This window comes from Sceloporus undulatus, chromosome 2 (assembly GCF_019175285.1).
Source record: "Sceloporus undulatus isolate JIND9_A2432 ecotype Alabama chromosome 2, SceUnd_v1.1, whole genome shotgun sequence".
In the NCBI taxonomy this organism is placed as follows: domain Eukaryota; kingdom Metazoa; phylum Chordata; class Lepidosauria; order Squamata; family Phrynosomatidae; genus Sceloporus; species Sceloporus undulatus.
The window spans coordinates 89675219-89701437 of record NC_056523.1 but is presented as its reverse complement, the minus strand read 5'-3'; the positions used below and the strand labels follow the sequence as shown (position 1 = coordinate 89701437).

At 40.1% G+C, this 26219-nt stretch overlaps 1 protein-coding gene across 2 annotated transcripts in view; it reads right to left on the bottom strand.

Moving 5' to 3' along the window:
• Positions 1–405: 405 nt before the first annotated feature.
• The window catches only part of GLRA1 (glycine receptor alpha 1), a 99517-nt gene continuing 73703 nt past the window's right edge, over positions 406–26219 (bottom strand). The window contains exons 4-9 of one of the 2 annotated variants that reach the window (XM_042452530.1): positions 23062–23285; positions 17100–17182; positions 15814–15951; positions 15123–15337; positions 9271–9417; positions 406–793 (exon numbers count right to left, since the gene is read on the bottom strand). In XM_042452530.1, the coding sequence (XP_042308464.1) occupies positions 503–793; positions 9271–9417; positions 15123–15337; positions 15814–15951; positions 17100–17182; positions 23062–23285 (1098 nt within the window). In that variant the 3' untranslated portion in view covers positions 406–502. The remainder of the gene's footprint in view (positions 794–9270; positions 9418–15122; positions 15338–15813; positions 15952–17099; positions 17183–23061; positions 23286–26219) is intronic. The other variant, XM_042452531.1, reaches the window with a different exon arrangement.

Sequence of the window (26219 nt, the reverse complement as noted above, 5' to 3'; positions counted from 1 at the left end):
ACTGTTTTGCATGCTTTCCTGGGACTGGTATGGCCTTATAGAGCAAGAGTCTGGTTTAAGCATAATTGCAATCCTCTTTGCACATGGAATAATGAATCATTCCATTGGCTTTAGAATCTAAGCTGTTAATAGGCTAAAAAAGGATTTCTTTTTGCATTATAATTAAGCATGAATATATATTTAATATATTACACTGCTTGGATTGCCACCATAGCAATCCTAAACTTCCCTATGCTGTAAAACAATTCATTGCTCCCATTACCTCCCCAACTCAAGTTTTTGAAAGCTTTCTTCCCAAAGCCCACCCACCCCTAGTAATCTTCAGTTCATATATATATTTTAAAAGTCACCCCCTTTTTTTTAAAATAGATATTGCCACATTCTTAATTTCATGCATCACTGCATTGCTATTGCACATGGTGAGTATAGAGTAACCAACTGTCTTGCCTTTGCAACCATCCATCCTCCTTGATTTTGGCATAGGAACTCTCCCCATCTCAACTCAAGGCTTGTGTACATCTTCTCTTCGGACAATCTTGTAGATGATCCAGTAGAAAATGTTGAAGATGAGGAAAGCCATAGGGAAACCGATCCGTGAGAACTTATCAATCTTTTTGGCTCGTTGGATGAAAAGCTTGCGCATTTCATCAGGAGACTTGGAAGCGGGTGGTGCTGGATTTGCTGTGTTGTTGTTGTTGGCTCCTTTGACTGAGATGCCATCCTTGGCTTGCAGACAGGCAGGTCCCATTCCATAGGCAGAGAAGTTGAATCGGCCTTCTCCAGTGTCATCCTCCTGAAATATATTGAACATAGGGCTCTACTTACAAATAAGATATAGACAGTGCACCCTGGCTATAAGGCTCTCCTGCCATAGCTCCCAAAGTCACCGAAGACACACATTTCCTACAATGCCATACAGAAGAAGACAACTCTTTCTAGGGGAGATCAGCCTTATAGATGGGTGCGGTATAATGCACAGATGCAAAGCAGGGGATCTGTTTACAAACTGGAAAGTGGACTGATCTGGCTTTCTTTCAGGAACCACTTTTTTCCTTCAACAAGATATCCCCTGTTTTGCATCTGTCCCTCCTCCCCATCCATACCTTCTTTGTTTTTGGCTTTGCCCAGAAGGAACGGGCTCCATGTAACTCTTATAGTAAAAGTCATTTCATGAGTATTTCTATGGAGTTACATGGACTTTTGGCAGAGAGGCTCATTTTTTAAAAGATATCTGTATGCACTGTCAATGGTATGTTGAGATCTGGTTTCCTTCTGTTTGGCTTTTCTTTGGGGCTTCACTTTGCTTCTTCCTTAAATAAATCTACAAGAATATAATAGAGGCTTATCTACGCTGCAGTTTAATTGATCTTATATGCACCCTATGGAGATCTAGGGATTAGAGAGGTGTGTATATGGTTCTGCTGCAGGCAATCCCTCACAAAGCATCCTCTTAAAGTAATGGCTCATGAAAACAGCAAATGAATAATAGTTCCTAGGATTCTTTAGGTCAGTGCTTCTCAACCATTGGTCTTGCTGATGTTTTGGATTTCAGTTCCAATAAGTGCGGGCAACATGGACAATAGTCAGGGATTCTGGTAGCTGAAGCCAAAAACATCTGGAAGACTAAAATTAAGAACTACTACTTTAGATAAAACTTGTCATCATTAAACTGGAATAAATTCAAGATGAATGCTTCAAGATGACTGCTTTGAAAAGTTTAAGATTTTTCTTAAAGTAAAGATCATGAGGAAGTGGGTGGAGAGATTTAAAGCATATTTGTTACCTCACAGAAGGCTTATGAGTCCCAGCTTTGGGAGAAGGGTGGGATATAAATAAATATATGTTCCCCCAGGCACTGAAGGATAATAAAATACGTTATTCTCTAAGAAATGGTCCTATAACTAATGTGTCATACTCTGCTGGGGATCTAAAAGAGGTATATTGTATTCCTGAGTAGAGCTTGAAAGGGTTATTATTATTTTTAAATTACAACTCCCAGAATTCCCCAGCCAGTGTTTCTGAGCCATGGCTCCAGCCAGAGATGGAAGAGAGAAACCACATAATGTAGTTCATAAAACTAGTTCATATTTAGTTCATAAAACGAATTAGCTGTTTTGATGCCCCAAACACAATAAATGTTTAGTGTTTTTCCCCAGTTTCTGCCCCAGATGCAAGTTTATATTTGTCTGGATTCCTTAAATACCATTAAGATGTTGGACTCTAAATAGACACATTCACTATCATGGATGAAATATGACCTTTCCAAGTTAAATGTTAGGACTCAGATAGAAGAAAAAGTGTTGCTATAGTTATAATGAAAATAACCCTCAATTAAGCCATCTTGCGGGCTTTGGTTTAGAATGATGGGGCTTTTTTAAAGCCTTTCTGTGCAGAGAGTATCTTTTAACAATGGGCCTTCTTTTGACATTGCACGGAATGGGATGAATTGTACTGCCACAAATTTATAGCAAGAAAATGTGAATGAAGTTGAGAGCACTTTGGAAAATCTAAGCAAATAATGTCTCATGGAGTTTTGGTTAATCTAGGATTTGGTTAAGCTGCAAGGCATATGACTTACCTGCATTACCCTTTAGTAGCCACTGCAACAGACCAGGTCTGTAAATCTCAATCCAGTTTCCTTTGAGCCTGCTGTTCTTTCTCTATAGTTGACACTAAAATGATGGCACTGCTTCATACCTCTTCTTTCCATTGGCAATAGCCTGAATCCAATTGCTAGTTCTAACTAGATAAGACCCATTGGATCAATTGGGATTTATATAGTGTTGATGTAGCATTCTACAATTGATTCAGTGGGTTTACTCTAATTGGGACTAACAAATGGTTTCAGGTATTGTTTCTTTTTATCCTGGAACAGCACAGTGCAAGATAGTTTTTTATATCTCATTATACTTTCTTAATTGTGAAAGATACTGAAGGTGGGACTCTAAGTGCTACTTTCAGCACAATAACCTGTGCCCTTATTCTAGTCAGGGGCATCGCTAGAAGTCCATGGTGTATGTATGGCTAGAGTCACACCAGATGAAACCATTAAAAGGGGGGGGGGGGGTGACACCACTGTTTCCCAGCACGTGCCTTTTGGAAGAAATGAGCTGAGGTGGTCACCTGTGTCTCTTTAAAATGCTGTATAATTTTATATTTATAATCTGATGTAATTTATTAGATAAGGTAAATCACTTTGAATGACAGCTAGCACAGTCCAGTGGTCTGTGCATTGGACTAGGATTCTGGGTACCAAGGTTTGAATTCCTGCTTGACGATGAAAACCAACTATGTGATCTCTCTTTCTGATTCAGAGGAAGGCACCAGCAAATCTTTGAATAAAACTTGCTAAGAAAACTTTGTGACTGGGCCACCATAAGTCAAAGTTGATGTGAAGGCATACAAAGGTGGGGTAATAAATAAACAAACATTTAGGTCATTTAAAACTATTTAGAAGGCCCTTCTCTCAGTCCTACCACTTTCACAAGTGTATCTGGTGGTCATTGGTCACTGACCCTTGCCTCTGGAATTCCCTGCCTAGGAAAGTTAGACTGGTTCCTGCCTTGCTGTCCTTATGCTGGCATGCAAAAACTTAACTATTCTGACAAGCTTTGGGATATCAGCTTCAAGAGTGTGTTGGGGGAATTTGGGACATAAATTTGTAAATGTGGATTTTAACGTGTTGTAAGCCGCTTTGATTGTCTTGTCACAGAAAAGTGGGATATAAATAAAAGTTTTATTTATTTATTATTTATTCTATTGATGTTAATGCTTTTTAAGGGCTATGTTTTAAATGATTGGAATTCCATTGTTGTAGGTGTTGTGCCTTCAAGTCTTTTCTGACTTATGCAACCTTTCCATGAGTCTGAGAGCATGTGACTTGCTCAAGGTCACCCAGTGGGTTTCCATAGTTTAGAGGTTATTCGAGTCCTTTTTGTCAGCCATAGCTCAATTCTCAAGCAACTGCACCATGTCCCTGGACAGTTTAATTACATTTTAACAAATTACATTTGTCACCAAACAGTTATACCCCCTTGGGATGCATTTTTTTTTTTTTTTTGCGGCTTGATGGTTGGACTATGACTCTGGAGAGCAGGGTACAATTCCTGGTTTAGCCATTAAACCAATGGAGTCATACTCTCTCAGCCTCAGGGGAAGGCAATGGCAAACCACCTCTGAACAAATTTTGCCAAGAAAACCCCATGACAGGTTCGCCTTAGGGCCACCATATGTCAGAAATTACTTGAAGGTACACAGCATCAACAACAACACTTTTAAAAAACTGTTACGATTTTTAAAATCATCACAGTCTAGCTGTTCAAACTGTATAAAACCCAAACAGCTAACTAATGATTATTTTAAAAATCACAACCTTTTCTTACTAGAGCATTACATTTGGTTTGAAAGTTTTTGTTTTTGTTTTATTTTTGTAGGTTTGTCAAGGGATTCATTTTAAAGAGACACGCTTTATTGCCCTCCCAAATGTGTTGTTAAACCATGTTGGCATGTAACATACAATTGATTGTACAAAAAATATTGTATGTTTTGAAGAAAAATATGTATTTCCCATTTCAACCTGCTTCTGGGGGAAAGAGAGGAAAAAGAGAAATGATATCTTGCTGGTGTAATAGGCAAAGGCTAACACCCTCTGAACAAATCTTGCTGAGAAAATCCTATGCCTTATCTTTGCATAGAACAACAAAACAGAGAAAAGTGGTGAGAGAAAAGATCACTGCCTGCTAAGAACAACTGCTCATGTTAACAGATAATGCTCGGCAGCATGTGCAGTTGTAGGGGTGCTCAGTCTACCATCGTCTCTGAGGAATTTCCATGCATGCATAATATTTGTCCTCAATAAGAACTAAGATAAAAGGAAGTCAAGAGTTCATAGAACTATTATTTCCATAATTTTAGCTATAAAAAGGGTTTCCAATTTATTAAATAGGCAGATTTAGATAATGGTGACACAGGAAAAAGTGGGTTATCAAGTTATTAAGAGGATTTTGCTATTTTAATTTATGTGATAGATGAAGCATTGAAAACTACCATCTAATTTAAATGAAGGGATGAATTAAGAAATAGGATGGAAACTGGCCCTTTAACCTCAGAATGACATGAGGTGCTTTTCAGAGGCACTTCTCAACAAAAAAGCATCCCCTGCATTCTCAAATCTTTTTCCATGCTAAAAAGCTGCTTGTGCCAGCAGGTGGCAGCAATGTAAAGCAAGAAAAACAGTTCTCTCTAAGGAGAGAACAATCTGCACTTCAGCAGTGCCACAAGGGCAGATTTAGCCAATAAGAGGCAGAGCTCAAAGGAGCTGAAGAACTGTGTGCAGAGACTGTTGGTATATCCACACATGTGGATTTATAATTACACTTGTCCCTCCACATTTGTGGCTTTTACTTTTGCGGATTTGATTATTCATGAATTTTATTAATATGTTCTCTCTTGGAATATCTAGGTCCTCCAGCACAACTCTATAGTCAACTTTAACCAAAAGTCGCACTGAAAGACCTAGAGATTCCTAGAGAGAACACTCCACTAGGCATTTAAAACTCCTCCAGAGCACTTCTATGGTAAGTTGCACTGGAGGACCTAAAGATTCCTAAAGAAGTGTTCTCTCAGGTAAAAACAGTGTTTTTGTTATTTGCAATTTTTCCACATTCACAGGGGTCCTGTGGACCTAACCTCAGCAAATGTGAAGGGTCAAGTGTACAGTTCACTGTAATATTAACTCTCCAACCCTCCTAACTGTCCCAATGTGGCAGGGACAGTCCTGATTAATCCTCTGTTATACTCTGTTTTTGACCATCTTTTAAAAAGTCCCAGTTTCTCTCTCTTCCTTCCACTTTCTCCCTCTGTCCCTATTTTACTTCAGTTGCTGCAAACCAAGGGTGCATCTATTTCTGTAGAAATAATATTTAGAGAGATCTTGTAGCACCTTTGAGACTAACTAACTGAAATAAAGAAGCTGGCAGCATGTGCATTCAAAAACTTGTATATTCCTCAGATGTAGAAATGATGCAGTTTGACAACACATTAAGTGCTGTAGCTCCATCCTATGGAATCCTGGCATTTTTAGCTTTATGAGGTCTTTAGCCTTCTCTGCAAAACAGCACTGGTGCCTCACAAAGTGGTATTATTTATCCTGGCTGAAGATGTGGGATTTATCAACCTGTCAGCTTCACCTCACTCTGACAGGGCAAAATGCATAAACAGGATAACGAGATATACAGTCAGCTCTCTCTAGCCACAGTTTCTGCATCCACAAATTGACCCAATCATGGTTCAAAAGTACTCAACAAAAAAAGCAAACTTTGATGTTGCCATTTTATAGCTGGGACACCATCTTACTATCTTTGTATGTCATGGGACTTGAGCACCCATGGATTTTGGTATTCACAGGTGGGGGGGAGGGTGTCCTGGAACCAAACCTCAGCATAAATGTGCTTTTGCAGCCTGCTAGTGAACTCCTGCAGCCCTTTGTTAAGGATTAACAGCCCAGAAAGGTTAAAAAAAAGGGGTGGGGTGGGGAAGCAAGTCTTAAAATATCTTGAAAAATAATAGGGAACTAGAAGAAAGTGGTAAACTGCACAAGACGTTTTGGGTGGAAGCTATCCTCAGTGGAATAAGGATTCAGTTTATTGAACTGCTCTGATCTCTCAAGAGACTTGAGATATATTACTTAAATAAAGTAAAACAAAAAACCCCTAGGCATTTGTTATTCCTTTGAGGTTTCTTGCAATTCCTCAATACCATTTCAGTCTTATCCCTTCCCTTATTTATATTTGGTAAAACTTTTCCTTGGAAGAAGAGAAAGCATGTAACCTATAAAGATGCAATGGACTGCCTTCTCAGAGGTGGCAAAATAGAAAATCATCAAATTTCCTGAACTATCCAAATGATATTCTCTCTTCTGGCTTCTTGCATCACCAATGGTAGAAGAGGAAAGGATGGGATTTTTCTCATCCCAACTTCCATTTCTAATTTCCTCATCTCTTACTGATATTAATGAAAGGAAAAATCACTATGGCAGCCCCAAGGCTGGTGTTGTTATTCCCCTCATCAGTATCCAAGGTGTCTCATGATCCCATTATGTTTCTGAAGTAACCATTTCTCTACTACTGCTCACAGCTGGTAAATTTGTACTGGTGGAGCTTTCTGCCAACACACAGGCACCACCCAGGGTTTGTGGTGATGGAGAAACAAATGTTGGTGGAGTGGCCCCTCTGCAACTGTCCTCCAACATAGCAGGGACTCTTCCTAGGTATGCAGAAAAATGTCATTTGTAGGTTATAAATTCCTAGGTATGCAGAAAATTAATGTTTGAAAATTGTAAATTTAAATGGCAAATTTAAGTTACATTTGCAAGGGGTTTTGAAAACAAATGGGAGCAACCAATCCTAGACAGACTAATAACTATCTGTGAACACCAAAGAGGCATCACGGAAGTTGAGTTGTTAGGTGGGGAGACTGAGAAAAGTTAAGAGATAAGAAAGAACTGGCTTGCTCAAGTCCATAGCATCTTATAGTCAGAGGTGATTCATTTCATTTCATTTCTATGTTGCCTTTCTCCCAGAAAGGGACCCAAGGCAGATCACAGATAAAATCATTTAAAATCTTTACAATAAAAATGTAAAAGCAATTAAAATTATCTAGCTAAACAGTATAAAATTACATAAAACCTACAAAAGTTAGATTTAGTGAATGTATATTATGAGGTTTCAACACTCTCCTCCTTGCCCTGTAGAGGAGCTACCTTTCTTATGCTGTCTAATCTGTTTAGCACAGAAAGGGAAGACTGGGGGATTTTATTTCCCTCTTTCCCCCTTCTGAAACCCTTCTGGCACCCATGAGGCTGAACAGGACTACAAGGCAATTGTTCAAAGCTGTCTGGAACCCTGAACAAAGGTATTATTATCACTAAGAATAAACTGTGCCATTTTCTCACAGATTTCACTGGTTAGACTTGTTTCATATACAATCTGCATCATCATGAAATCTGTTTGGAATGGGCAGGTTTGGAGTTGAGGTGCACAGGAAGGGCCAGCCCAAGGGAAATGTCATGCTTGCCTTGAAGTTAAAGGTATTAATCTAGGTTATTAATCCAAATATAAAATACACATGTTCTTGTTGCTGCTGTGTGCCTTCAAGAAGTTATGTCAACCCTAAGGTGACCCTACCACTGGGTTTTCTTGGCGAGACATATTCAGAGAAGGTTTGCCTTGGTCTTCCTCTGAGGTGGGGAGAAAAATATTGACTTGCCCAGGGTCACCCAATGGGTTTCTATGGCTTACCTTTAGCAATATGAAACTGGCTTCTTGAACAATGGAGATTATTGCATTCTTTAAAAGCGACTTACACCTGCCAGGATGCAGTTGCATTACAGGTTGCAATCGGGAATTATCACACTCAAAAACACCGCTGCTGCCAGGTGACTACAACCTGGCTCCCAGCTGCTCTTGGCTGACACTTTTCAAAAATGGGAGCTTGCTATCTTTGAAAAGCGGCAGACTAAGAGCAGCTGGGAGTGGGGTTGTAGTTGCCCAGTGGCAGCATCATCGTTTTTGAGTGCAATAATTCCTGACTGTAATCCATAATGCGACAGTGTCCTGGGAAGGGTAAATCACTTCTTTAAGTGTGTGATAATCTCCAATATCATGCTAAGACTGTCCCTGCCACCCAGCCCATAACAAAGAAAAAAGAAAAAAAAGCACCAGCATGAGCAATATGAATTATGTTGTTGCATATGAAGCAATGTGAACACACCACAGGGAGAAGTTCCTTTGCAAAGACAGACTTGTAATTGGCAAATTTTGCTAAGGAGGAGAGCAAGCTGAATGGCAGAGGAGCATCAACTGGGCTGGCCTTCTGTTTTGAATCTCGACTTCCTATTTATGTCTTCTTTACGGCTGGTTTGACCTTTGTACAGTGGACAGATTTACAGTGTGGTATATACACTATGATCATTAACATGTGCCATAATATCTGTGGGAAAGTGTGCACCTGAAAGACCATGAAGATGTGCAAGGGAGCATTATTCTGGCTGTGGTTCCCCCAGGCACTTGTCACTTGCCTCATATTATATGCATATCATCTCTTTCAACATTATAGTGTTTATATTGTTGACATAGGCATGACATACTACAGTTATGCCTGACAAATAATGCAATCCCCAGTACCAATTTCTGGGATCATGTTGGCCTTGTACTGCAACTCAGCCATTTCAGCTGTACTCTGCATCATTGCGTTGACTTGTGTATCGCTTACCTTGTGGTGCCGCCTCCTTCTTCTGAACCTGAGGAGCTCTTTGTGCTGCCGGGACACAAAGTTGACAGCAGCGTACTCCAGAAGTGCTGAGAACACAAACAGCAAGCACACAGCCATCCAGATGTCAATGGCCTTAACATAGGACACCTGATGGAGGAAATGGAGTGAAATGAGATTCAGAATTGGTGCCGGGTGCTTGTTACCCTGAGCCAGGGTGACCAGATGTCCTTAACTGCAAAGGAGGAAAAGACACTGTAAAATGCAGGACATTGAAGAAAAATGTAGGACATCACCAAATAAAAGTTAAAGACACTCATATAAATATAAATTCATTTCACATGGCTATATGACATATACTGTATTTTATTTTGTACTCAATCATATTTTTCTGATTATTTATTATAATTATTATAATTATATTTATTTGTATCCTGTTCTTTTCTCAGAACTAGGACTCAATGGCTTCACAATATTAAAAAAAATACAATTAAAAACACAGAAAAGAGGTGTCTTAAAAAGGAATTAAATTATTACAATGTTAAATAGATAGCTATTAAAAACAAAATACATTTTAAAAAGATAAAACTGTATAAGACACTTGAAAACAACATCTCAAGATGGTCCTTTACATCCATTCCGTTTTAAAAGCCAGTTTGAACAGGTAGATTTTAGCTTGCTGGCAGAAGCCTACAAGAAGTGAGCCATTCTGGTCTCCCTGAGCAGGGAGTTCCAGAGTCAAGGGGCAGCCACCGAACTGATGAACTTACCTTCATTAAAATCCCTTGACTTGCAATATACTTCTAGAACACTGAACAAAACAAATGCTTAAAACTGTACTTTAATTGCAACAAATCCTTGACTGGATCTACATATAAATTATTACTTAGTTTCCCCATTTGCTCTCTCATCCCACCGGCTCCTTCTTCAACTGAAATCACACACTTTTGCACCCCCTTCATGTCCCCTTGGTGCCTCTGATCTGCATCAGCAACCTTTCCTTTCCACACCTCCATCAGAAAAAACAAACAAAACCGCCACATGGTCAGCAACAGTCTTCTCTGCAGCCTGCAATTAACAAGCCCTTTGCAATAGCTGGAGTTGTAATAAACATGTTGAACTACCTCTTGCTTGCCTTCTGCCATGACACAAGGACAAGTTTTATGGCTCAAAATAGAGGACTATTTGCAATTGCTCCAGGACCCTGGGATATAAGGTTGATCTGTGGGACATGTCTGGAAAAGGAGGACCTCTGGTCTCCCTGCCCTGAGCTAGCAAGAAAGTCTATTCCAGGTTATCCCCCTCATGTGGTTAAGGTGCAACATTTCATCCTTGAGAGACTGGCAAATTAGCACAATGTCCAATCTGTTCTGAGTTTCTCCAGTCGATACAACCTCCTAATATCCATCACCTTACTATAAATGATACTCAGTATATGTAACTGAAACAATCACATATCTATTGTCTTCTTTGTACATATGATTATAAATTCTACAGAGTAGAGGCCTGGTCTGTCTTCATATAGATGGATGACACTATAAACATACCCAATAATAGGCCAGATATTCATTTACAGGTAGGGGGACTGAAGGAAGACATTTAATGTAAGGCTAAACTCTTGAACCTACAATAATGGCAACAATTCTAACCAAAGAAAATGGAAGGATCTTTAACAAACTTGGGGAGAACCTCAGCTCTGATATGCAAACTCTCCCCCATCTGGACCTCGTGTATGAGAAATATGTATTTTTAAAAAAGAAAAATATATCATAGTTGCATCTTGCATACCTCTAGGAAATTTAGACTCATTCTAAATTCTAAATTTAGAATTTAAACAAAATCATGAGGATTTGCAGATGGTGTGCTAGCAAGGGATTTCTAAAGCTCAGACTTGTTCAGCTGTGCTGACCTTATACATGCCTCTTAAAGCAATTTGGATTAAAGTGGCATGCAGACGTTTACTTCCTCACTTGGTCTGTTATATGACTCAGTCACTTTAAAGGGCTTTATTAAATGTTGAGAGGGTTAACCTTAAGCCATTTACCCATGACTCAAATGTGTGTGTAACAAAAACCTAGGGTTTTTTTTTTCTTAGAGAGAAAAGTAGGGGATGTTTTGCATTGATTTGGACCAGAGACATGGCAGAGGAATGGAGGGCTTAACATGGACCTCACTGATCACTTCCCTGCCCCAAAGCACCTTTCTTTCAGAGCTCCAGATGCAAGTCTAGGAAGATGAAAATGAAAGTGAATTAACTGATTTTAGAGCCAGTGTGGCATAGTGATTTGACTGCTGGACAACATCTTTGGAAACCACAGTTCATATTTCTGCTTGGCCATGAAAACCCACTGGGTAACCTTTGGCAAATAACACACTCTCATCCCTCAGAAAACCCCATGATAGGCTCACCTTAGGGTTGTCATTACTCAGAAATGACTTGAGGGCATGCTCCACCATCAACAAACCATAATCTGAGATCAGGGGGGTTTAGAAATATTTCAATAAGATTAAAACAAATATTAATTTGTGCCTGTGTGGATGGATTCAAAGTAAAGAAACAGCAGATGGCAAAAAGATTGATTCACTTTGACTCCCATTCATGAAAGAAAGATTGGATACAATTTTTAAAAAAATATGTCTTTGTTGTCCACACAAGTAATGTATTTTAGGGAATACCATTATTTGTAGCCTCTTACATCTAAACAGATCACTGTGATATCATGGACTTGTATTGGGAAATGTTAATTCATTGGTTGCAATCCTGAGAATAAGGTAAGGAGGTGCTGGGAGGAAGGAGACAATGGAACATAGAATCATAGAGTTGGAAGAGACCACAAGGGTCATCCAGTCCAACCCCCTGCCATGCAGGAACTTGCAATCAAAGCATCCCCAACAGATGGCCATCCAGCCTCTGTTTAAAGACAGAGCATTGGAATCAACACTGGTTAGTGGAATATTTGAGAATATTTGCATAAGGTTGATGAATGGCAGTTGGTATGTGTTTTAAGGTGCATCTTCACTGCAAAAATAATCCAGTTCGACACTAACTGCCATGGCTCAATAATATGGCATTCTGGGAATTGTAGTTTGTTGTGCCACCAGAGCTCTCTGACAGAGAAGGCTAAATGTCTCACAAAACTACTGCTCCCAGGATTCCATAGGACAGAACTATGACAGTTAAATTGGTGTCACCCCAGATTATTTCTGCAGTGCAGATGCAGCCTTAGTTAGTATTGGTATTAGGGAGGGAGTTAGTATACTTAGTATGGGTGAAAGGATGTGGAAGATTTAGAGTTAAGGATCAGGTTCAGGAATAAATGAGTGGTTTATAATTATCTGAACTAGCTAAACAGGAGAGTAAGCACAACCACGTGTAGCTTTAAAAATGTACTGTATATACTCATGTATAAGTCTAGAAATTTTAGTCAAAATTGACTCAAAAAAACCTGGGTCGACTTATCCACCGGTCAAAGTAAATACTGCACTTTAATGCTTATCAAAAATGGACTCATGGCCTACTGAAAGGTAAGAACTTAATCCCTTCTCAGAGCACCTTAGTTGCTACTACTAGGAGGGCCTTTTCCATCTCAGCCCCCAGCCTCTGGAACGCGCTGCCCTTTGAGCTCTGCTTGGCCACCTCCCTTACTCAGTTTAGGAAGGGGTTAAAAACATTCCTATTTGAGCAGGCTTACCCCTGACTCTCTGACCCCTGAAGTATTCTCTCCTCACCCCCTTCATCAACATGTCAGCTGGCATGAGTGGTGGTTTTTATTGTTTTTATTGTATAAGGTTTTTAATGTTATGTTTTTGTGATTTTATACTGTTTATATTGACATATTGTCATATTGTTATTGTTATGTGGAATGTTGGAAACCGCCTTGGTCTTAGAAAGGCGGTATACAAATAAAATTTTACTTACTTACTTACTTACACCTAAAAGAAGCATCAACCCCCTCTACTAGCTCATCCATCCAGCCTTTAGGGTGAGCACAAACAATTGTGCCTGTCAAAATTTTTAAAGATCTTTAGCATTGTTTTCCTTTGCTTCATCCTTTACATCCCTTGTTACATGCTGCTAAGTTTTACCCCTGACTTATCCATGAATCATATCAAAATCCATAATTTTGGCCTTAAAACCTGTTTTCAACTTATAGTCAAGTATATATGGTAATAAATCATTATTCTGCTTTGTTATGTTTAATTTCTGTAAATAAAGAATTGTTTTTGTTTTTATACACTTTTGGCCTCTGGGAATGCTATCTAACTCAAAGCTTGGATTCAAAGTGGCAACACTGAATAAATAGTGATGATATCCATTGGGGATAGAAGTTGTATAAATCTTTACAAGAATCTTGAGGGTATTCAGATGGTCCCCACAGTTATGTCACACAAAAGGGAAAGGATGAAGTCCTTGCACTGGTGGCAATGGGGATCAGGAAAAGCTCTCACTTTTGGTAATTGCAGTAAACCCCATGGAAATCTTCACATTTAGTATGTTAAGGAGTTGAAAACCCACCTTTGGCCATAGTGGTGGGATTTCCCCCAGTTGATGGCAAGGTGGTGGGGAGGGGGGGCCTCTAGAAAGGAAACTCCCACATTTGGTGGTAGTGTAATGGGAGAAGGATTGGAGAACCCCACAATCCCACCTTTAACTGCTTTAAAGAAACTCTCTGGTTAGATATGTTGTAATGGGGGTGTAGAGAGTGGCCAGGAACAATGAGTAAATGTGGCTAGTAAAAGTTCTTAAAGATTTAGTAAGGCACTCTTATCCACAGAAGACACGGTCCAAGACTTTCAGCAGGTACCTGAAACTACAGATAGTAGCAAACTCTATATTTTTAAGAGAGTTGAAAGGCAAAGGCATTGCAATGTCAGAAGAGCAACACTTGCCCAATGCTAATGTCACAATGCCATAGTGTTAGGCTAGCAATGACCTTCTGCTGATACATCAGAAGGAGAATCATCATCAGAAGGAGGATCATCAGAAGATGATCCTGGATTATAGTGCCATGATGATGGCAATGTCACTCAAAGGAAACGCTTTACAGATGCCAGCATCACCACTCTTGCACTTTAAGGCCATTATAAGCATGTTACAAGCACAAACATTTTACACAAGCATTGTACTGTACACCATGATCAGATCAGCTAACCAAGTGATGAGTGGGTAGGTAGCTTATACAGCATGAAAACATGAGATAGCATGAAGGTTCAGTGCACTACACTGCTCAGAACAGCACACAGTTTCTGGAGTTTTCTACTCTCCATTTAATACTGCACAAGTATTTCCATTTCCATTTCTATTTAATATTTTCTAAGTGGAGTTCAGCCCACATAACTAAAATCATGGAAAGCAGTATGGAGGATAAGGATGCCTTACTATATTTGCTGAATGCCTTTACTTGAGAATATATTTATTTATTTAATTTTTATTCCACCTTTCTCCCATCATGGGATTCAAGGTGGCATCTATCAAACATATTTGTAACAACTCAGACTATTTGTCCATCTAGCCTAGCACTGTCTACTCTGATGGTAGCAGCTGCTTCTTTTGGTTTGGCAAGGAATTTTTCCCATTACCTGCTAACCAATCCTTTCAGCTGTAGATATTAGAAATTCATTTGATACATTTTACATGTAAAACATATGCTTTCCCACGAGAGCTTGGAAAAAGTTAAATTTTTGAACTGTCCATGTTGGCTGGCAGATTTCTGGGAACTGCACTCCTAACAGCAGCAACACCAACACCAACCATCTTCTTCATCATCATTCTGACCATTTCTAAACTGTGCTTATTGCTGAACTCTTATAGAGAGTCCTATATTCCCTGCTTTCTATAATGGAGGGCATGTTACCTTGGGCAAAGATGCTCGAGAACCAGAGCTTTGAGTGGTCATGGTGAGCACAGTAGTGATGCCCAGGCCAACCCGGGCAGGTGCAGCATCCATGTTGATCCAGAAGGAGATCCAGGAGAGAATTACAATCAGCAAGCTGGGGATGTACATCTGGATCAGGTAGTAGCCCATCTGCCTCTCCAGATGGAAACGGGCTTCTATGCAGGTGAACATGCCTAGGAATTACAGAAGGAATGCAAAGGTTAGTCTAAAGGAGGAGCTGCTGGGGACAAATTAGATTCTTAGTAGAATGAAGGACTTTTAAACAATAGGTCCATTCCATCATTACTGCTTCTACTTGCTACAAATAACATTTTTCATACTTTCTTTAAAGTACAAAAAATGTATTTCAGTACTGAGTGGAAATGTGACAAGGGTAACAGGGAAGAAGGGAGAAAGAACAACAGCCACCAGTAACTCCATGTCTTTCATTCTACCTTCATGGTGGTCAAAGGAGAAAAACTTGCTGTTGCGAACATTTTGAGCTTTTTGAGGAATATCACTAGCATACTATCATTTTTATAGCTCATCAAACAGTATTGTCTCTTTTTACTACTAAAAAGAAGCACTCAGTACAATTTACAGAGCTAGAATTGTCATCCCTTGATTATTTCTAAGGACAAATGCTTAGCATGTATCTTTTATTACTGACCTGTATTGTACTCTTTAGTGCAGTCACGCAAATCTTTCTCTTCTTTTAGGATGAACTGAGGCAAGGTTAACCCCTCAGCAATCTGCACAGCATTAGCTTTCTGCCATCTAAATATCAGATCATTCATTGTGTAGCCAACTGTGGAGGGACCAAGAAAACAGACAAAACACTTGAAGACCAATTGGGACTTCAGGTAAATTTAGAAGGCTGATATGATAAAGGCTAACACCCAACAGCACAACGTTTTTTGTTTAATAACAGCAAGATGCTAGGATTGGCCACCTCTAGAAAAAATGTTGTTCATGTCCAGAAAGCTTGACATTTGTGTGAGATGTTGAGATAAATATGCAGCAGTGACAAAAACGTTCTCTTCTTCCCATATCTTAGGCCTGAGACAGATGGTCCCGAAGCGGCGTGCCACCGCCAATTCTAGGGTTAGGGACTGTGCATCAACTGCACGGTCCCTAACCCTAGCACAGCACGGTGGCGGCCTAATGGCAGTATCCTGTCCACATGGGCGCCACCATCTTGATGTAAGCAATGGCAGCATATAGACGTTGCTGCGTGTCACTTTCATCACGAGTGCACCTGGCAACCCAAAAAGGAACCCAGTTTTTCTGGGTTCTTTTTGGGGTGTACGGATGCTGGGCAGTTTGGCTGCTGCCATGTCCCTCTAGAGGGAATCAGGCCACCACCAGCCCATCCTTTTGGGACGGTCTGTCCCGGGCCTTAGATATCATAGGATGTGCTGTCAATGACATACATTTTCTGGGTAACATGATTGCTAGTCCCTGAAATGCATCAGGAAAGGAAATATGACTATCATGACAGCATGACATAAGTTCTTTCAGACTCTAGGGGGAATGGAACTACCAAATGCATGTCAACAACTTGGGGCAAAAAAACATTTACCACAATGTCTAATTTGACCCTTAAATGGATCAGACAGGAATGAAATCCAGAGGTCAAGGACTGACTAATTAGCAAGTATTCTGTCCTACATTCTTCTCTGGACAAGGGATTCCACCTTCCTCCCACATAACTCTAAGGACAATCTATGCTAAATTTAAGCTGGACTGCTTGAACAATTGACAGTGAATGTGATCAGAGAAGCATGAAAAGTTGCATATGACACACAGTCTGTCCCAATGCTTCATCTCTTCCTACTGTTTTCCAGTTTCTCCTCCATAATTGGAGGATTTGGCAAAGAGCTGAACAGATGATGTGGGCTGTGTGTATCTACAGAATGGGAGTTATTTTTAGGCTTAGAAACCTTCAGGACTCACAGCTTTCCAACTGCATGATGCAAGTCTGGACATCCATGGGGAAGTTCTTCAGGTCCATAGGGCAAGCCAGTGTCAAAGTAATCCTGTAGCATGAAAAGAGTCAATGACAACTACATTATATTCAAGCCATCGGGATGATAGCACTTTGCTGAGGTCAATGTACATTCAGCTTTTTTCCTAAGAATGAAGGAGGTCTATATAAGAGACACCACTCCTGCTGGAGGTATGGCTGTGTTCCAGATATCATCATTACCACCAATATCATCTTACTGTTATTTGTTCTCCTTCACTTCTATTACAGTTATTCAGTTTTTAGCTGCTTAATATCTATGCTTTCCTACACAAATAAGTAAAGATGCATAGTAATTGTAAGCCGCTCTGAGAGCCTTTAGGCTGAAGGGCGGGGTATAAATACTATAAATAAAATAAACAAATAATAAAATACAAATCTAGAATGCTCAGCTAGGCTGGAATACTGGTATTTACCTTACCATATTAGTTTTATACTTCACAGCAGTGATTCATGATGTTTGGTACAAATATGAGAAACAATGTTGGAGAAACACTGTTTTAGAGAACATTTAAAAACCGAGGAGGAATGTTAAAACCTTTGACACCCCCTCCCACTCCACCAGGAGTTCAATGTGATAGAGTCAGCAAGGGGGACATTATATGAGGCAGATAATCATGTAACTGGACTCTTAGCTATCAGACAATGAGGAAAAAGTGACCATGTTCTATACTAAGAAAAATTCCAAAGATAGATAGCATTAGTATGTGGACAGGTATATCCCATAAAACATAGACATGACCTCAGAAAGAGCTAGCCTTTACCTGGCTGTTCCTCAGTGTGCATAAGGTCGCATGTGAACATGATGAATGGTTAGTTTAGCCCAGTGGTTCTCATACTGTGGGGTGGGACCTTTGGAGGGTGTAAGAGTTGCTCAAGCAGTGTGTGTGATTGGGAGACCCTGTTTCCAACTTCTCCCCCTCCCCCTCCCCTTCCCAAACTCTTTTTATGTGCAAAATTTACACATGTTGAATTAAATATTAAATTTATTTAAATAAATCTGTTCTAATTTGAACAAAATATGAATATGCATGAGTGTGCAAATGAAAATACACACATTAAAGAAACAAAATATTTTTATTCATATACTACATTGAGTGGGAAGGGGGTGTGATATCTGCATGTAGATGTAAAGGGGGTTACAAAGGTAAAAAGCTTCACAACTATCAGAAGATTAAATGAGGACTCTTCATTGCCAGATTGGGGCTATGTAACTGGACAAATGTTCCAAGGCATTCAGTGGCTAGGGGTTCCATGCTATAACTGCTCCTGCACACATAGATTGCAATATGATGATGTCAAGGCAAAAATGGTCCTGGCAAAGTGGGGAACTGTGGAACTATAGCGTGTTTTTAATTGTTTAATTGCGTGATAGTGTGTTTTTAATTGTTAAATGTTTAAATCGTTAAATGTTTACATATTTTATTGATGAGTTTTGTAGTTGTATATCTATATTAGGATGTAATCCCACCTTGATCCATCTGGGAGAGGTGGGAAAATATAAATAAAAAATTTGTCTGTCTGTCTGTCTGTCTGTCTGTCTGTCTGTCTGTCTGTCTCTCTCTCTCTCTCTCTCTCTCTCTAGTTATTCTCCCCAAAGCTTGGTAGCATTTAGCACCACCCTGGCTTCATTTTCTGGCTCTGGAGCAATAGAAAAGGCAGAGAGGTGGTGTGTTGGGATCACTGCCTCAAGGACACTGGCCTTGGTCACACTAGCCAGGAGATAGAGAGTGGGAGCGAAAACCAAAGCCCCCTCCCTTGGGCCTGAAAGAGACTGGCTGTGGTCCCAGCCCCAGGGAGAGCTCCTCTTGGCCTGACAACACTACCAAGCACAGCTTGAAGTCAGCAGTCCAAAAGGAGAGCTCACATGCTCAGTCCAAGTGGGGAGGCAGTTCTTAGAATTGCTTCATGCAGGGACGTAGCCAGGATTTTAGGAAGGGGGGGGGTCCAGACTAAGTGCCCCCAATTATAATGGGTCTTGGGTGCGGCGGCGCAGCAGCCACACCCATTCCTTTTTTCAAAGGGGGGGGGGGCCCAACCCCAAAAACCCCCCCCCCCCCTGGCTACGTCCCTGCTTCATGGCACAAGCATCTTAATCTGGCCTTGCCACTGGAGTCTCTTCAGATCTCACAATTAACCTTTTATTTAAGAAGGAAAATGTACATCTGGATTAATAGAATTGGGAGTGAGAACTGCTGACATTTCCCCCACTAAATCATTCCTCCCTTTCCCTCATCTTCATGAGTATTGCCTTTCAGTAAACTTTTCTAATAGCAGAAATATGAAAACACATGTCTCTCACCTCTCCAAGCAGAACAATGAATGGTAGGTCACCTTTGGTGGCGGTTGTTTTATTACCTACCCATTGTTACCCGGAAAGCATTTCAAACAGCTGTGTGAATTAAAGCTTTAGGTTCCCCAAGCCCTGGGCTACGTGCTTTGGTTACTGCTTGGCTGTCTGGTGTCTGCTGTTTGAGCTGAAGCTACCGCCTGTTTTTCTTTTTCTTTTGTGTCTGCATTGCAATCCTCGCTGTTTGTTTTGTTCTTCAGAAACCAGCATGGCACCTGTGACATGAGCCAGGTGTCCCAGTGGGATGTGGCCCTTTGCATTTTGGAATAGTACTGCCAGGCATCAGTGAGACAAGAGTCTGCAAACATAGTGAGTTCACACAAAGGTAGTCTTTGAAAATGTGTGTGTATGTGCGCACGTGCACTATTCTCTGTCATTACCCTGCACTTAACAAGAAAATTGCATGTTCTCTATTTCATTCTTTTACTGAGGTGTTTATAAGGGAGGTTTGGAGGTGGCTTGAGTGGATGATTTCCAAATTAAAACAAGTTCAGTTATTTCAGCTCACACAGATTAATCTGAAATCCAATGACCCAGAAATAACTGTGCTGAGAAATGGCAGAAAAAAAGCCAGATCTATCTAGTTTTGAGAGTGTGACTTGCCCGCTGCAATATCCCAGGGTGTAGAAAATCCACATATATATTCCTAAACTATGCTACATGTTCAAAATATTACTTGTGGATGAAATGAAGTGGGCTTAGCTCAGTCTTACATTCTTTTTTCTATGATCACACTGACATGATGCAAATTTACAAAGCAAGAATGCAGTCTTAGGTTTCTAGAACAGTTTAGGCATAATTAATATGTATTTAGTGATCTTGAATGTGGCTGTAGCCTGATATACACTTATGTAGGGGTCCTGTTCTATGACCGTGGGAGACCCGGGTTTGAATCTTCACTCAGCCATGGAAATCCAGGAAGGCAAAGGCAACTCCCCTCTGAACAAGTATTGCCAAGAAAACCTCATTATAAGTTTGCCTTCAAGTGCCATGAGTAAGAAATTACTTGAAGACACATAGCAGCAACAACAGCAGTCCCACTAAATGCAATAGGATTTACTTCTATGTAGACATGAACAGCATTTTGATACACATTTCAAAAAATAAGAAGTGCTTTGCTGGATCAGACAGATGTTTGATGAATAATCTAATTTTTTTTACTAAGATTCTTTGCAGGCACATGGTCCATCAGTGTTTAGCAATCTCTCTTCTATCTATTCCATTTTAGGAAAGTAATGTTTCTTTTTTTTTTTTAAAAAAAAACCTGGAACAATCAAAAGTCCAGTGCAACAACTGCCTTTGCCCATTAGCACTTTTAGCTGTCTTGATGATACAGGCACAAACAAGACTTTTGACTTCCACTGCATTATCCTTTCATATCGACAACTGAAAGCTGACAAAATTGATGGTGTGATTTGAAATTCACAAGATTATCAGTCACACTAGAAATTTCAGCCTCACAAGAAAAAATATGCTTATGCTGAGAAATGCTAAGCAATGTGACTCAGTGCTTTTTAATAGTTTGTATGCAAGACTGCTCAGTGGCCCTAGCCTTTTGTACATGTGTAACCACTCTGTTCATTTGTCATAATAGACTATTTGGATGCCACTGACACATTCTCTTCTTTTCAGTCCTATGACTATGTGTCTGAGCCACAGTAAAATGTTTCTGAGCCACAGTAAAAGTTCAATTCAGGGTCAAATTAATACAAAGTATGTTGCAACTGATGCCTGGAGCAGCTAACTTTCTTCAGATGACAGAAGACCACATATGCTTTACTTGATATTTTCTACTACTGCTAATGCGGGGACTGATTCTGTGTCAACCACAGGGTTATTTTAATCTATGGTAATGGAGATGAGGGAGAGAACACTAGGTATGCTGTAGGAGGAACAATGATATTCTGCTTCCCTGCCACTTAAACAAATCATCATCACTGAGGATGTGCACTCGAACAGAGGAAAGGGGAAGCAAATAGCTTTCAAGAAATCAATTTTAAAAATCAAGGAACCACAAAATGGCAGCTCATTTTTGAGGTTGAATGAAATAGTCTTGCATAGGATGTTTAGGAACATTGTCGGATCCTATCAGATCTTATTGTGCAGATTCTGCACAATGGCTAATCAGGGGTGTTTGAAGTGCTACAATCGAAATCTCCAACTTAGCATTTTTCGAGATATACACCTCCCATCATCTCCAGGCAGCATGACTGATAGTGATTGGGAATGATAGGAGATGTAGTCCAACACATTTGGAATAAAGATGGTTAGGAAAGACTGTGCTACATGAATAGTGTAGTGGAAGAAACATTCAGCTCTAATATTTAGGAGGAATGAAAAGAATCTAGGAGTCTTAGTAGACCACAAGTTAAAGAGTGTGATGCAGCAGTAAGAAAAAAGCAAAACAAAACAAAACAAAACAACAAAACAAAAAAACCACACCAAAAACCTGAAACAATTCTAGGCTTCATCAACAGGAGTACAATATCCAGATAGAGGGAAGGGATAATAGTACTCTATTCTGCTTTAGTCAGACTTCATCTGCAATACTATGTCCATGTCTGGGCACCACAGTTCAGGAAGGATATTGACAACCTGGAATGGATTCAAAAGAGGGTGCCCAAGATGGTGAGAGATCTGGACACCAAGACCTATGAGGAATAACTTAGAGAGCTGGGTGTGTTCAGCTTTCAGCAGAGAAGACGGAGAGGTGATCTGATAGCCATTTTTAAATATCTGAAAGGATGGTGTAAGCTTATTTTCTGTTGCCCCAGAAACCAGAACATAAACGAATGGCCACAAATAAGAAAACTACTACCTAAACATTAGGAAGAACGTTTTGACTGTAAGAGCTGTTCACTTGATGTAATCCTGCCTCGATCCGTGGGAGAGGTGGGGAATATAAATAAAATTATTATTATTATTAATCATTTTCCTATTATTGCATTCATTTGCACCATACATTAACATTGAACATGAGTGTTCATGATTTTGTGCTTCTTTTCCTTTAGAACTGAAACTTCTGGCTATTTCATGAGTCACACAGGGCCAGTAGTTTCCATGGTGGGGGTGTGGTAAATCTACTCTGGGATTTATTTCAGACTTGAAATGAAATCTGTAAAGGACCTTCAGTACCTTGGACAGCTCTTCTGCTATCTGGAATAAAAGAATTGTTTCGCTGCATCCTTGTCATGGCAACCACTGGCCACCCCTGCACAGGGCCATAAGGCTTCAGTCTTGCTTCAACAACAGGAGCTCATTCACACTACATAGTTACAGTGCTATTATTCCACTTTATCTGACATGGTTCTGTCCTATGGGATCTTGAGGTTTATAGTTTGATCAGAGGCACTAGAGTAGCTTTCTGGTTCAGAATTCTAAAGGCCCCTACCCAAACTACAAATCCAAAGATTCAATGGGATGTTGCCATTGCACTTAAAGTGGAATGCAGCATTATAATTGTTTAATGGGACTGGGCCCTGGTCATAGAATTTTCACTGTGTTGAAAACTTGTGCATGAATTCTATCTCTTCTTCTCTCACCTGATGCTGTACAGGACGTTGCCATTTTTGGAGATGCGTAGGAGTTTGTTATCTGTTGTGATTTCATGAAAGTGAGCTCCTTTCTCATTGGCAAAGAACAAATCTGGTTTCCAGATGGAGTCTAACATAGATGGGTCCAGATCCAGGGCATCATCTGGATACTCATGGTATGCCAGTCGAGGGTCATTCCATGTCTGCCGCAAGAAAATATTCACTCTGTAATCCTGCAGAAAAGAAAGAAAAGCAAAGTTATTGCTGAGTACCCAAAAGAAATGCCCTCAAATGGCAATGCTAAGTGCAGCATGAAAGGCACCAAAGAGTAGCTGAGGCAGAATGAGCAAAAAAAATCTTCAGTCTTCACTACCACTAGGATCATGCCCTTAGTCTGTGAGCGTCCCTGCTGGTGCTCTTTCATAGCAAGCTGTCCTTATTTTTAGCTCTTTAGCCAAGGGGTTTATCACAGAGAAAACAGCAGCAGCCCACAACACCTGCCCCATGCTCCATTTTCAGGCTGTTCTATGACAGGCCAGTTTTGTAGCGTGTATAACAGAACAGAGATCAGAAAATTAGTTGTTTGGTGCTACAATCCTCAGGATTCTCCAGCAGACACAATCTGTGTTTATGCTGGTTTGGAGATTCTGGCAAATGGCAAAGCTTCCTTAATTCCTCAGTCTAATATTGTTCAAAATAGTAACTATTCTATTAAGATAACAATTTATTCGTGCTTATGGATGGACAAAGTATAACTCTGTTTACTATTTGGTAGGGGTTACAACAATGAGATACTACTGATGGGTGGAGGATGCAAAATGGTTCTTGGAAGGAGGATTGCCACATGTTTCTTAATTATAATCAGCTGCCTTTTAAAAAGTGTTCAGGTGCTTTTCAAAGTGCCTTTTAAAATATACAAGCTATTGCATAGTTGCATTTCACATTCTCTCAGCAACCCTTGGGTAACAGACATAGTTCCCTACCCCTATTGCTTTAGACTGAGGAATTAAGGGTGCTTTGCCATTTGCCAGCTAATCTATATCTGTTTGGAGGCCCCTGTTATCAATGCCTGGTTACCAGGGCCTCCAACTCAAGAATCATGGTAAAGTCCAAACAGGCAGAGGTTGCATCAACACCTCACTTATGCATTCCTAAGTACTGGAATCTCACAATATAAATGTGGGGAAAGAAGCAGGCTCTCTGTTAACCTTTAAGCTATTTATTATATGTTTGTTGTTGTGTGCCTTCAGGTCATTTCTGACTTATGGTGACCCTAAGGCGGTGAGCCTATCATGAAGTTTTCTTTGCAAGTTTCTTCAGAGAGGATTTGCCATTGTCATCCTCTGAGGCTAAGAGTGTGTGACTTTGTTCAAGGTCACCCAGTGGGTTACATGTCTGAGCTGGGATTCAAACCCTTGTCTCCAGAGTTGTAGTTCAATGCTCAAACCATTACACCATGCTGGCTCTTTATTATAAGTAGTAATAATGAAAACAATGTACAGTCCACCTTCCTTTACGTGGGGGATCCGTTCCGGAACCCCCCCCCCTGCGTAAAAGGGGATCCGCCTCTGCTCGAGCCCCATTTAAATGAATGGGGCTCATACACGCGCCATTATCCCTATGGGGCATGGTGCCCCTTTTCCCAGTGCAGCTTTCAGCATATGCTGAAAGCCGAGTAAGGTGTGCCTGTGTATGACACAGGCTCACTGTACTTAGATCTTGAAAAATTGATGTTTCTTCCTAAGAGGAGTGTACAGGCATATATTATTATACGTAGCATTATGCATATGCCCATACACTGCTCTTAGAGAGAAATATCAACTTTCAAGGTCTAGGTACATTACTTTCAATTCATTACATTGTATGTAAGACACACATTTCATAAATGCTTCAACTTGTAAGGAATTCTGCCTTTTACACTATATGATCTAGCCATCTATCTATTAAAGAACAGCCTACCAAACAGATGAATCACATACAAATCAAAGAATACCCATCCATGTACAACAAAGAAAAAAACATTTACAACAAAGAACAAAGAAAACCACAATCTAAATCTAGCCAACGATTCTGGTACCTGAGGTAGAAAATAAGCACCTAATTTTCCACCCTAACAGTAAAACTACAATGGTAGCAAAGTAACCAACAATTATTTGCTTTGTTATAACGCTATCAAATGTGTCACTTGGGGTGCCATTTCAGTGTGCTTAGGAACTGGGGGCTGGAATGAAAACAAGAGAGGGAAAGAGGGAGGGGACAGGAAAGTCTGACTGAGATTGAGAGGGGGAGGAATAAAGAAAGAAAGAAAGAAAGAAAGAAAGAAAGATGGTGATAGTGCTATGAAAAAGTCACTTGGTTATAAGGTCCTTTGGTCCAGCTGCAGAATGAAACAATGCTCCAGACTTTATGGGTTCCCCTGTAATTTAACAAATCTTGTTTCAACAGCTTTTGCTTCATAATGTTCATAGCCTCATGTCTTATAGCTCCCTACTCAGGGCGCAGTACAGCAAAACCATGGTTTTAGACAAAGGAAACCGAAGCTGTCACCTATTGTCCAAAGAAAGGGTCTGGTTTGGCCTGTCCTGGAGACACACAAAGACTCCCCTCTGCTATCTGTCCCTTTCCTCCTTAGCCTCACAGGAGAAAAGAAGCAGGTGGCTTTTTTGGATAAACAAAAAGAGGCGATAAAAGCTCAGACTCTTTTCCTCATTTGCATTTTCAATGTGCTCGCAGGAATGGCAGGTCATAAACCAATTTCACTGCCTTTGACCAAATTAATTGTTAGCATTAGGATTTATGGTTTTTATTTAGTGCTTTTCTTACTTGGGATGACCTGAAGCAGTGAGTGAGAAGGTGATAATAAAGTGAAGGTGTGTGTAGGAGTAATTATATGTATGCTGATTGCAAAATAATATAAAACTGTAGACAGATGCCAATGATCTCCTCCTTCTTAATGAAATTCATTAGAAATTCTTCTTAGAAATGCCAGCTTTTATTTTTGGGGCTATTTTATCTCATCTTGAGGAACATAAAACTCATTATGAAAGTGGCCCTGATATTGCTCAACAGAGGAGTAGTTTAAGACTAGTAGCATGGGTATAAATCAAAAGTACAGAACAAGGTGGCAACAAAAGAGTGGACAGGAGCATTTTGCTCCAGATAGTTTG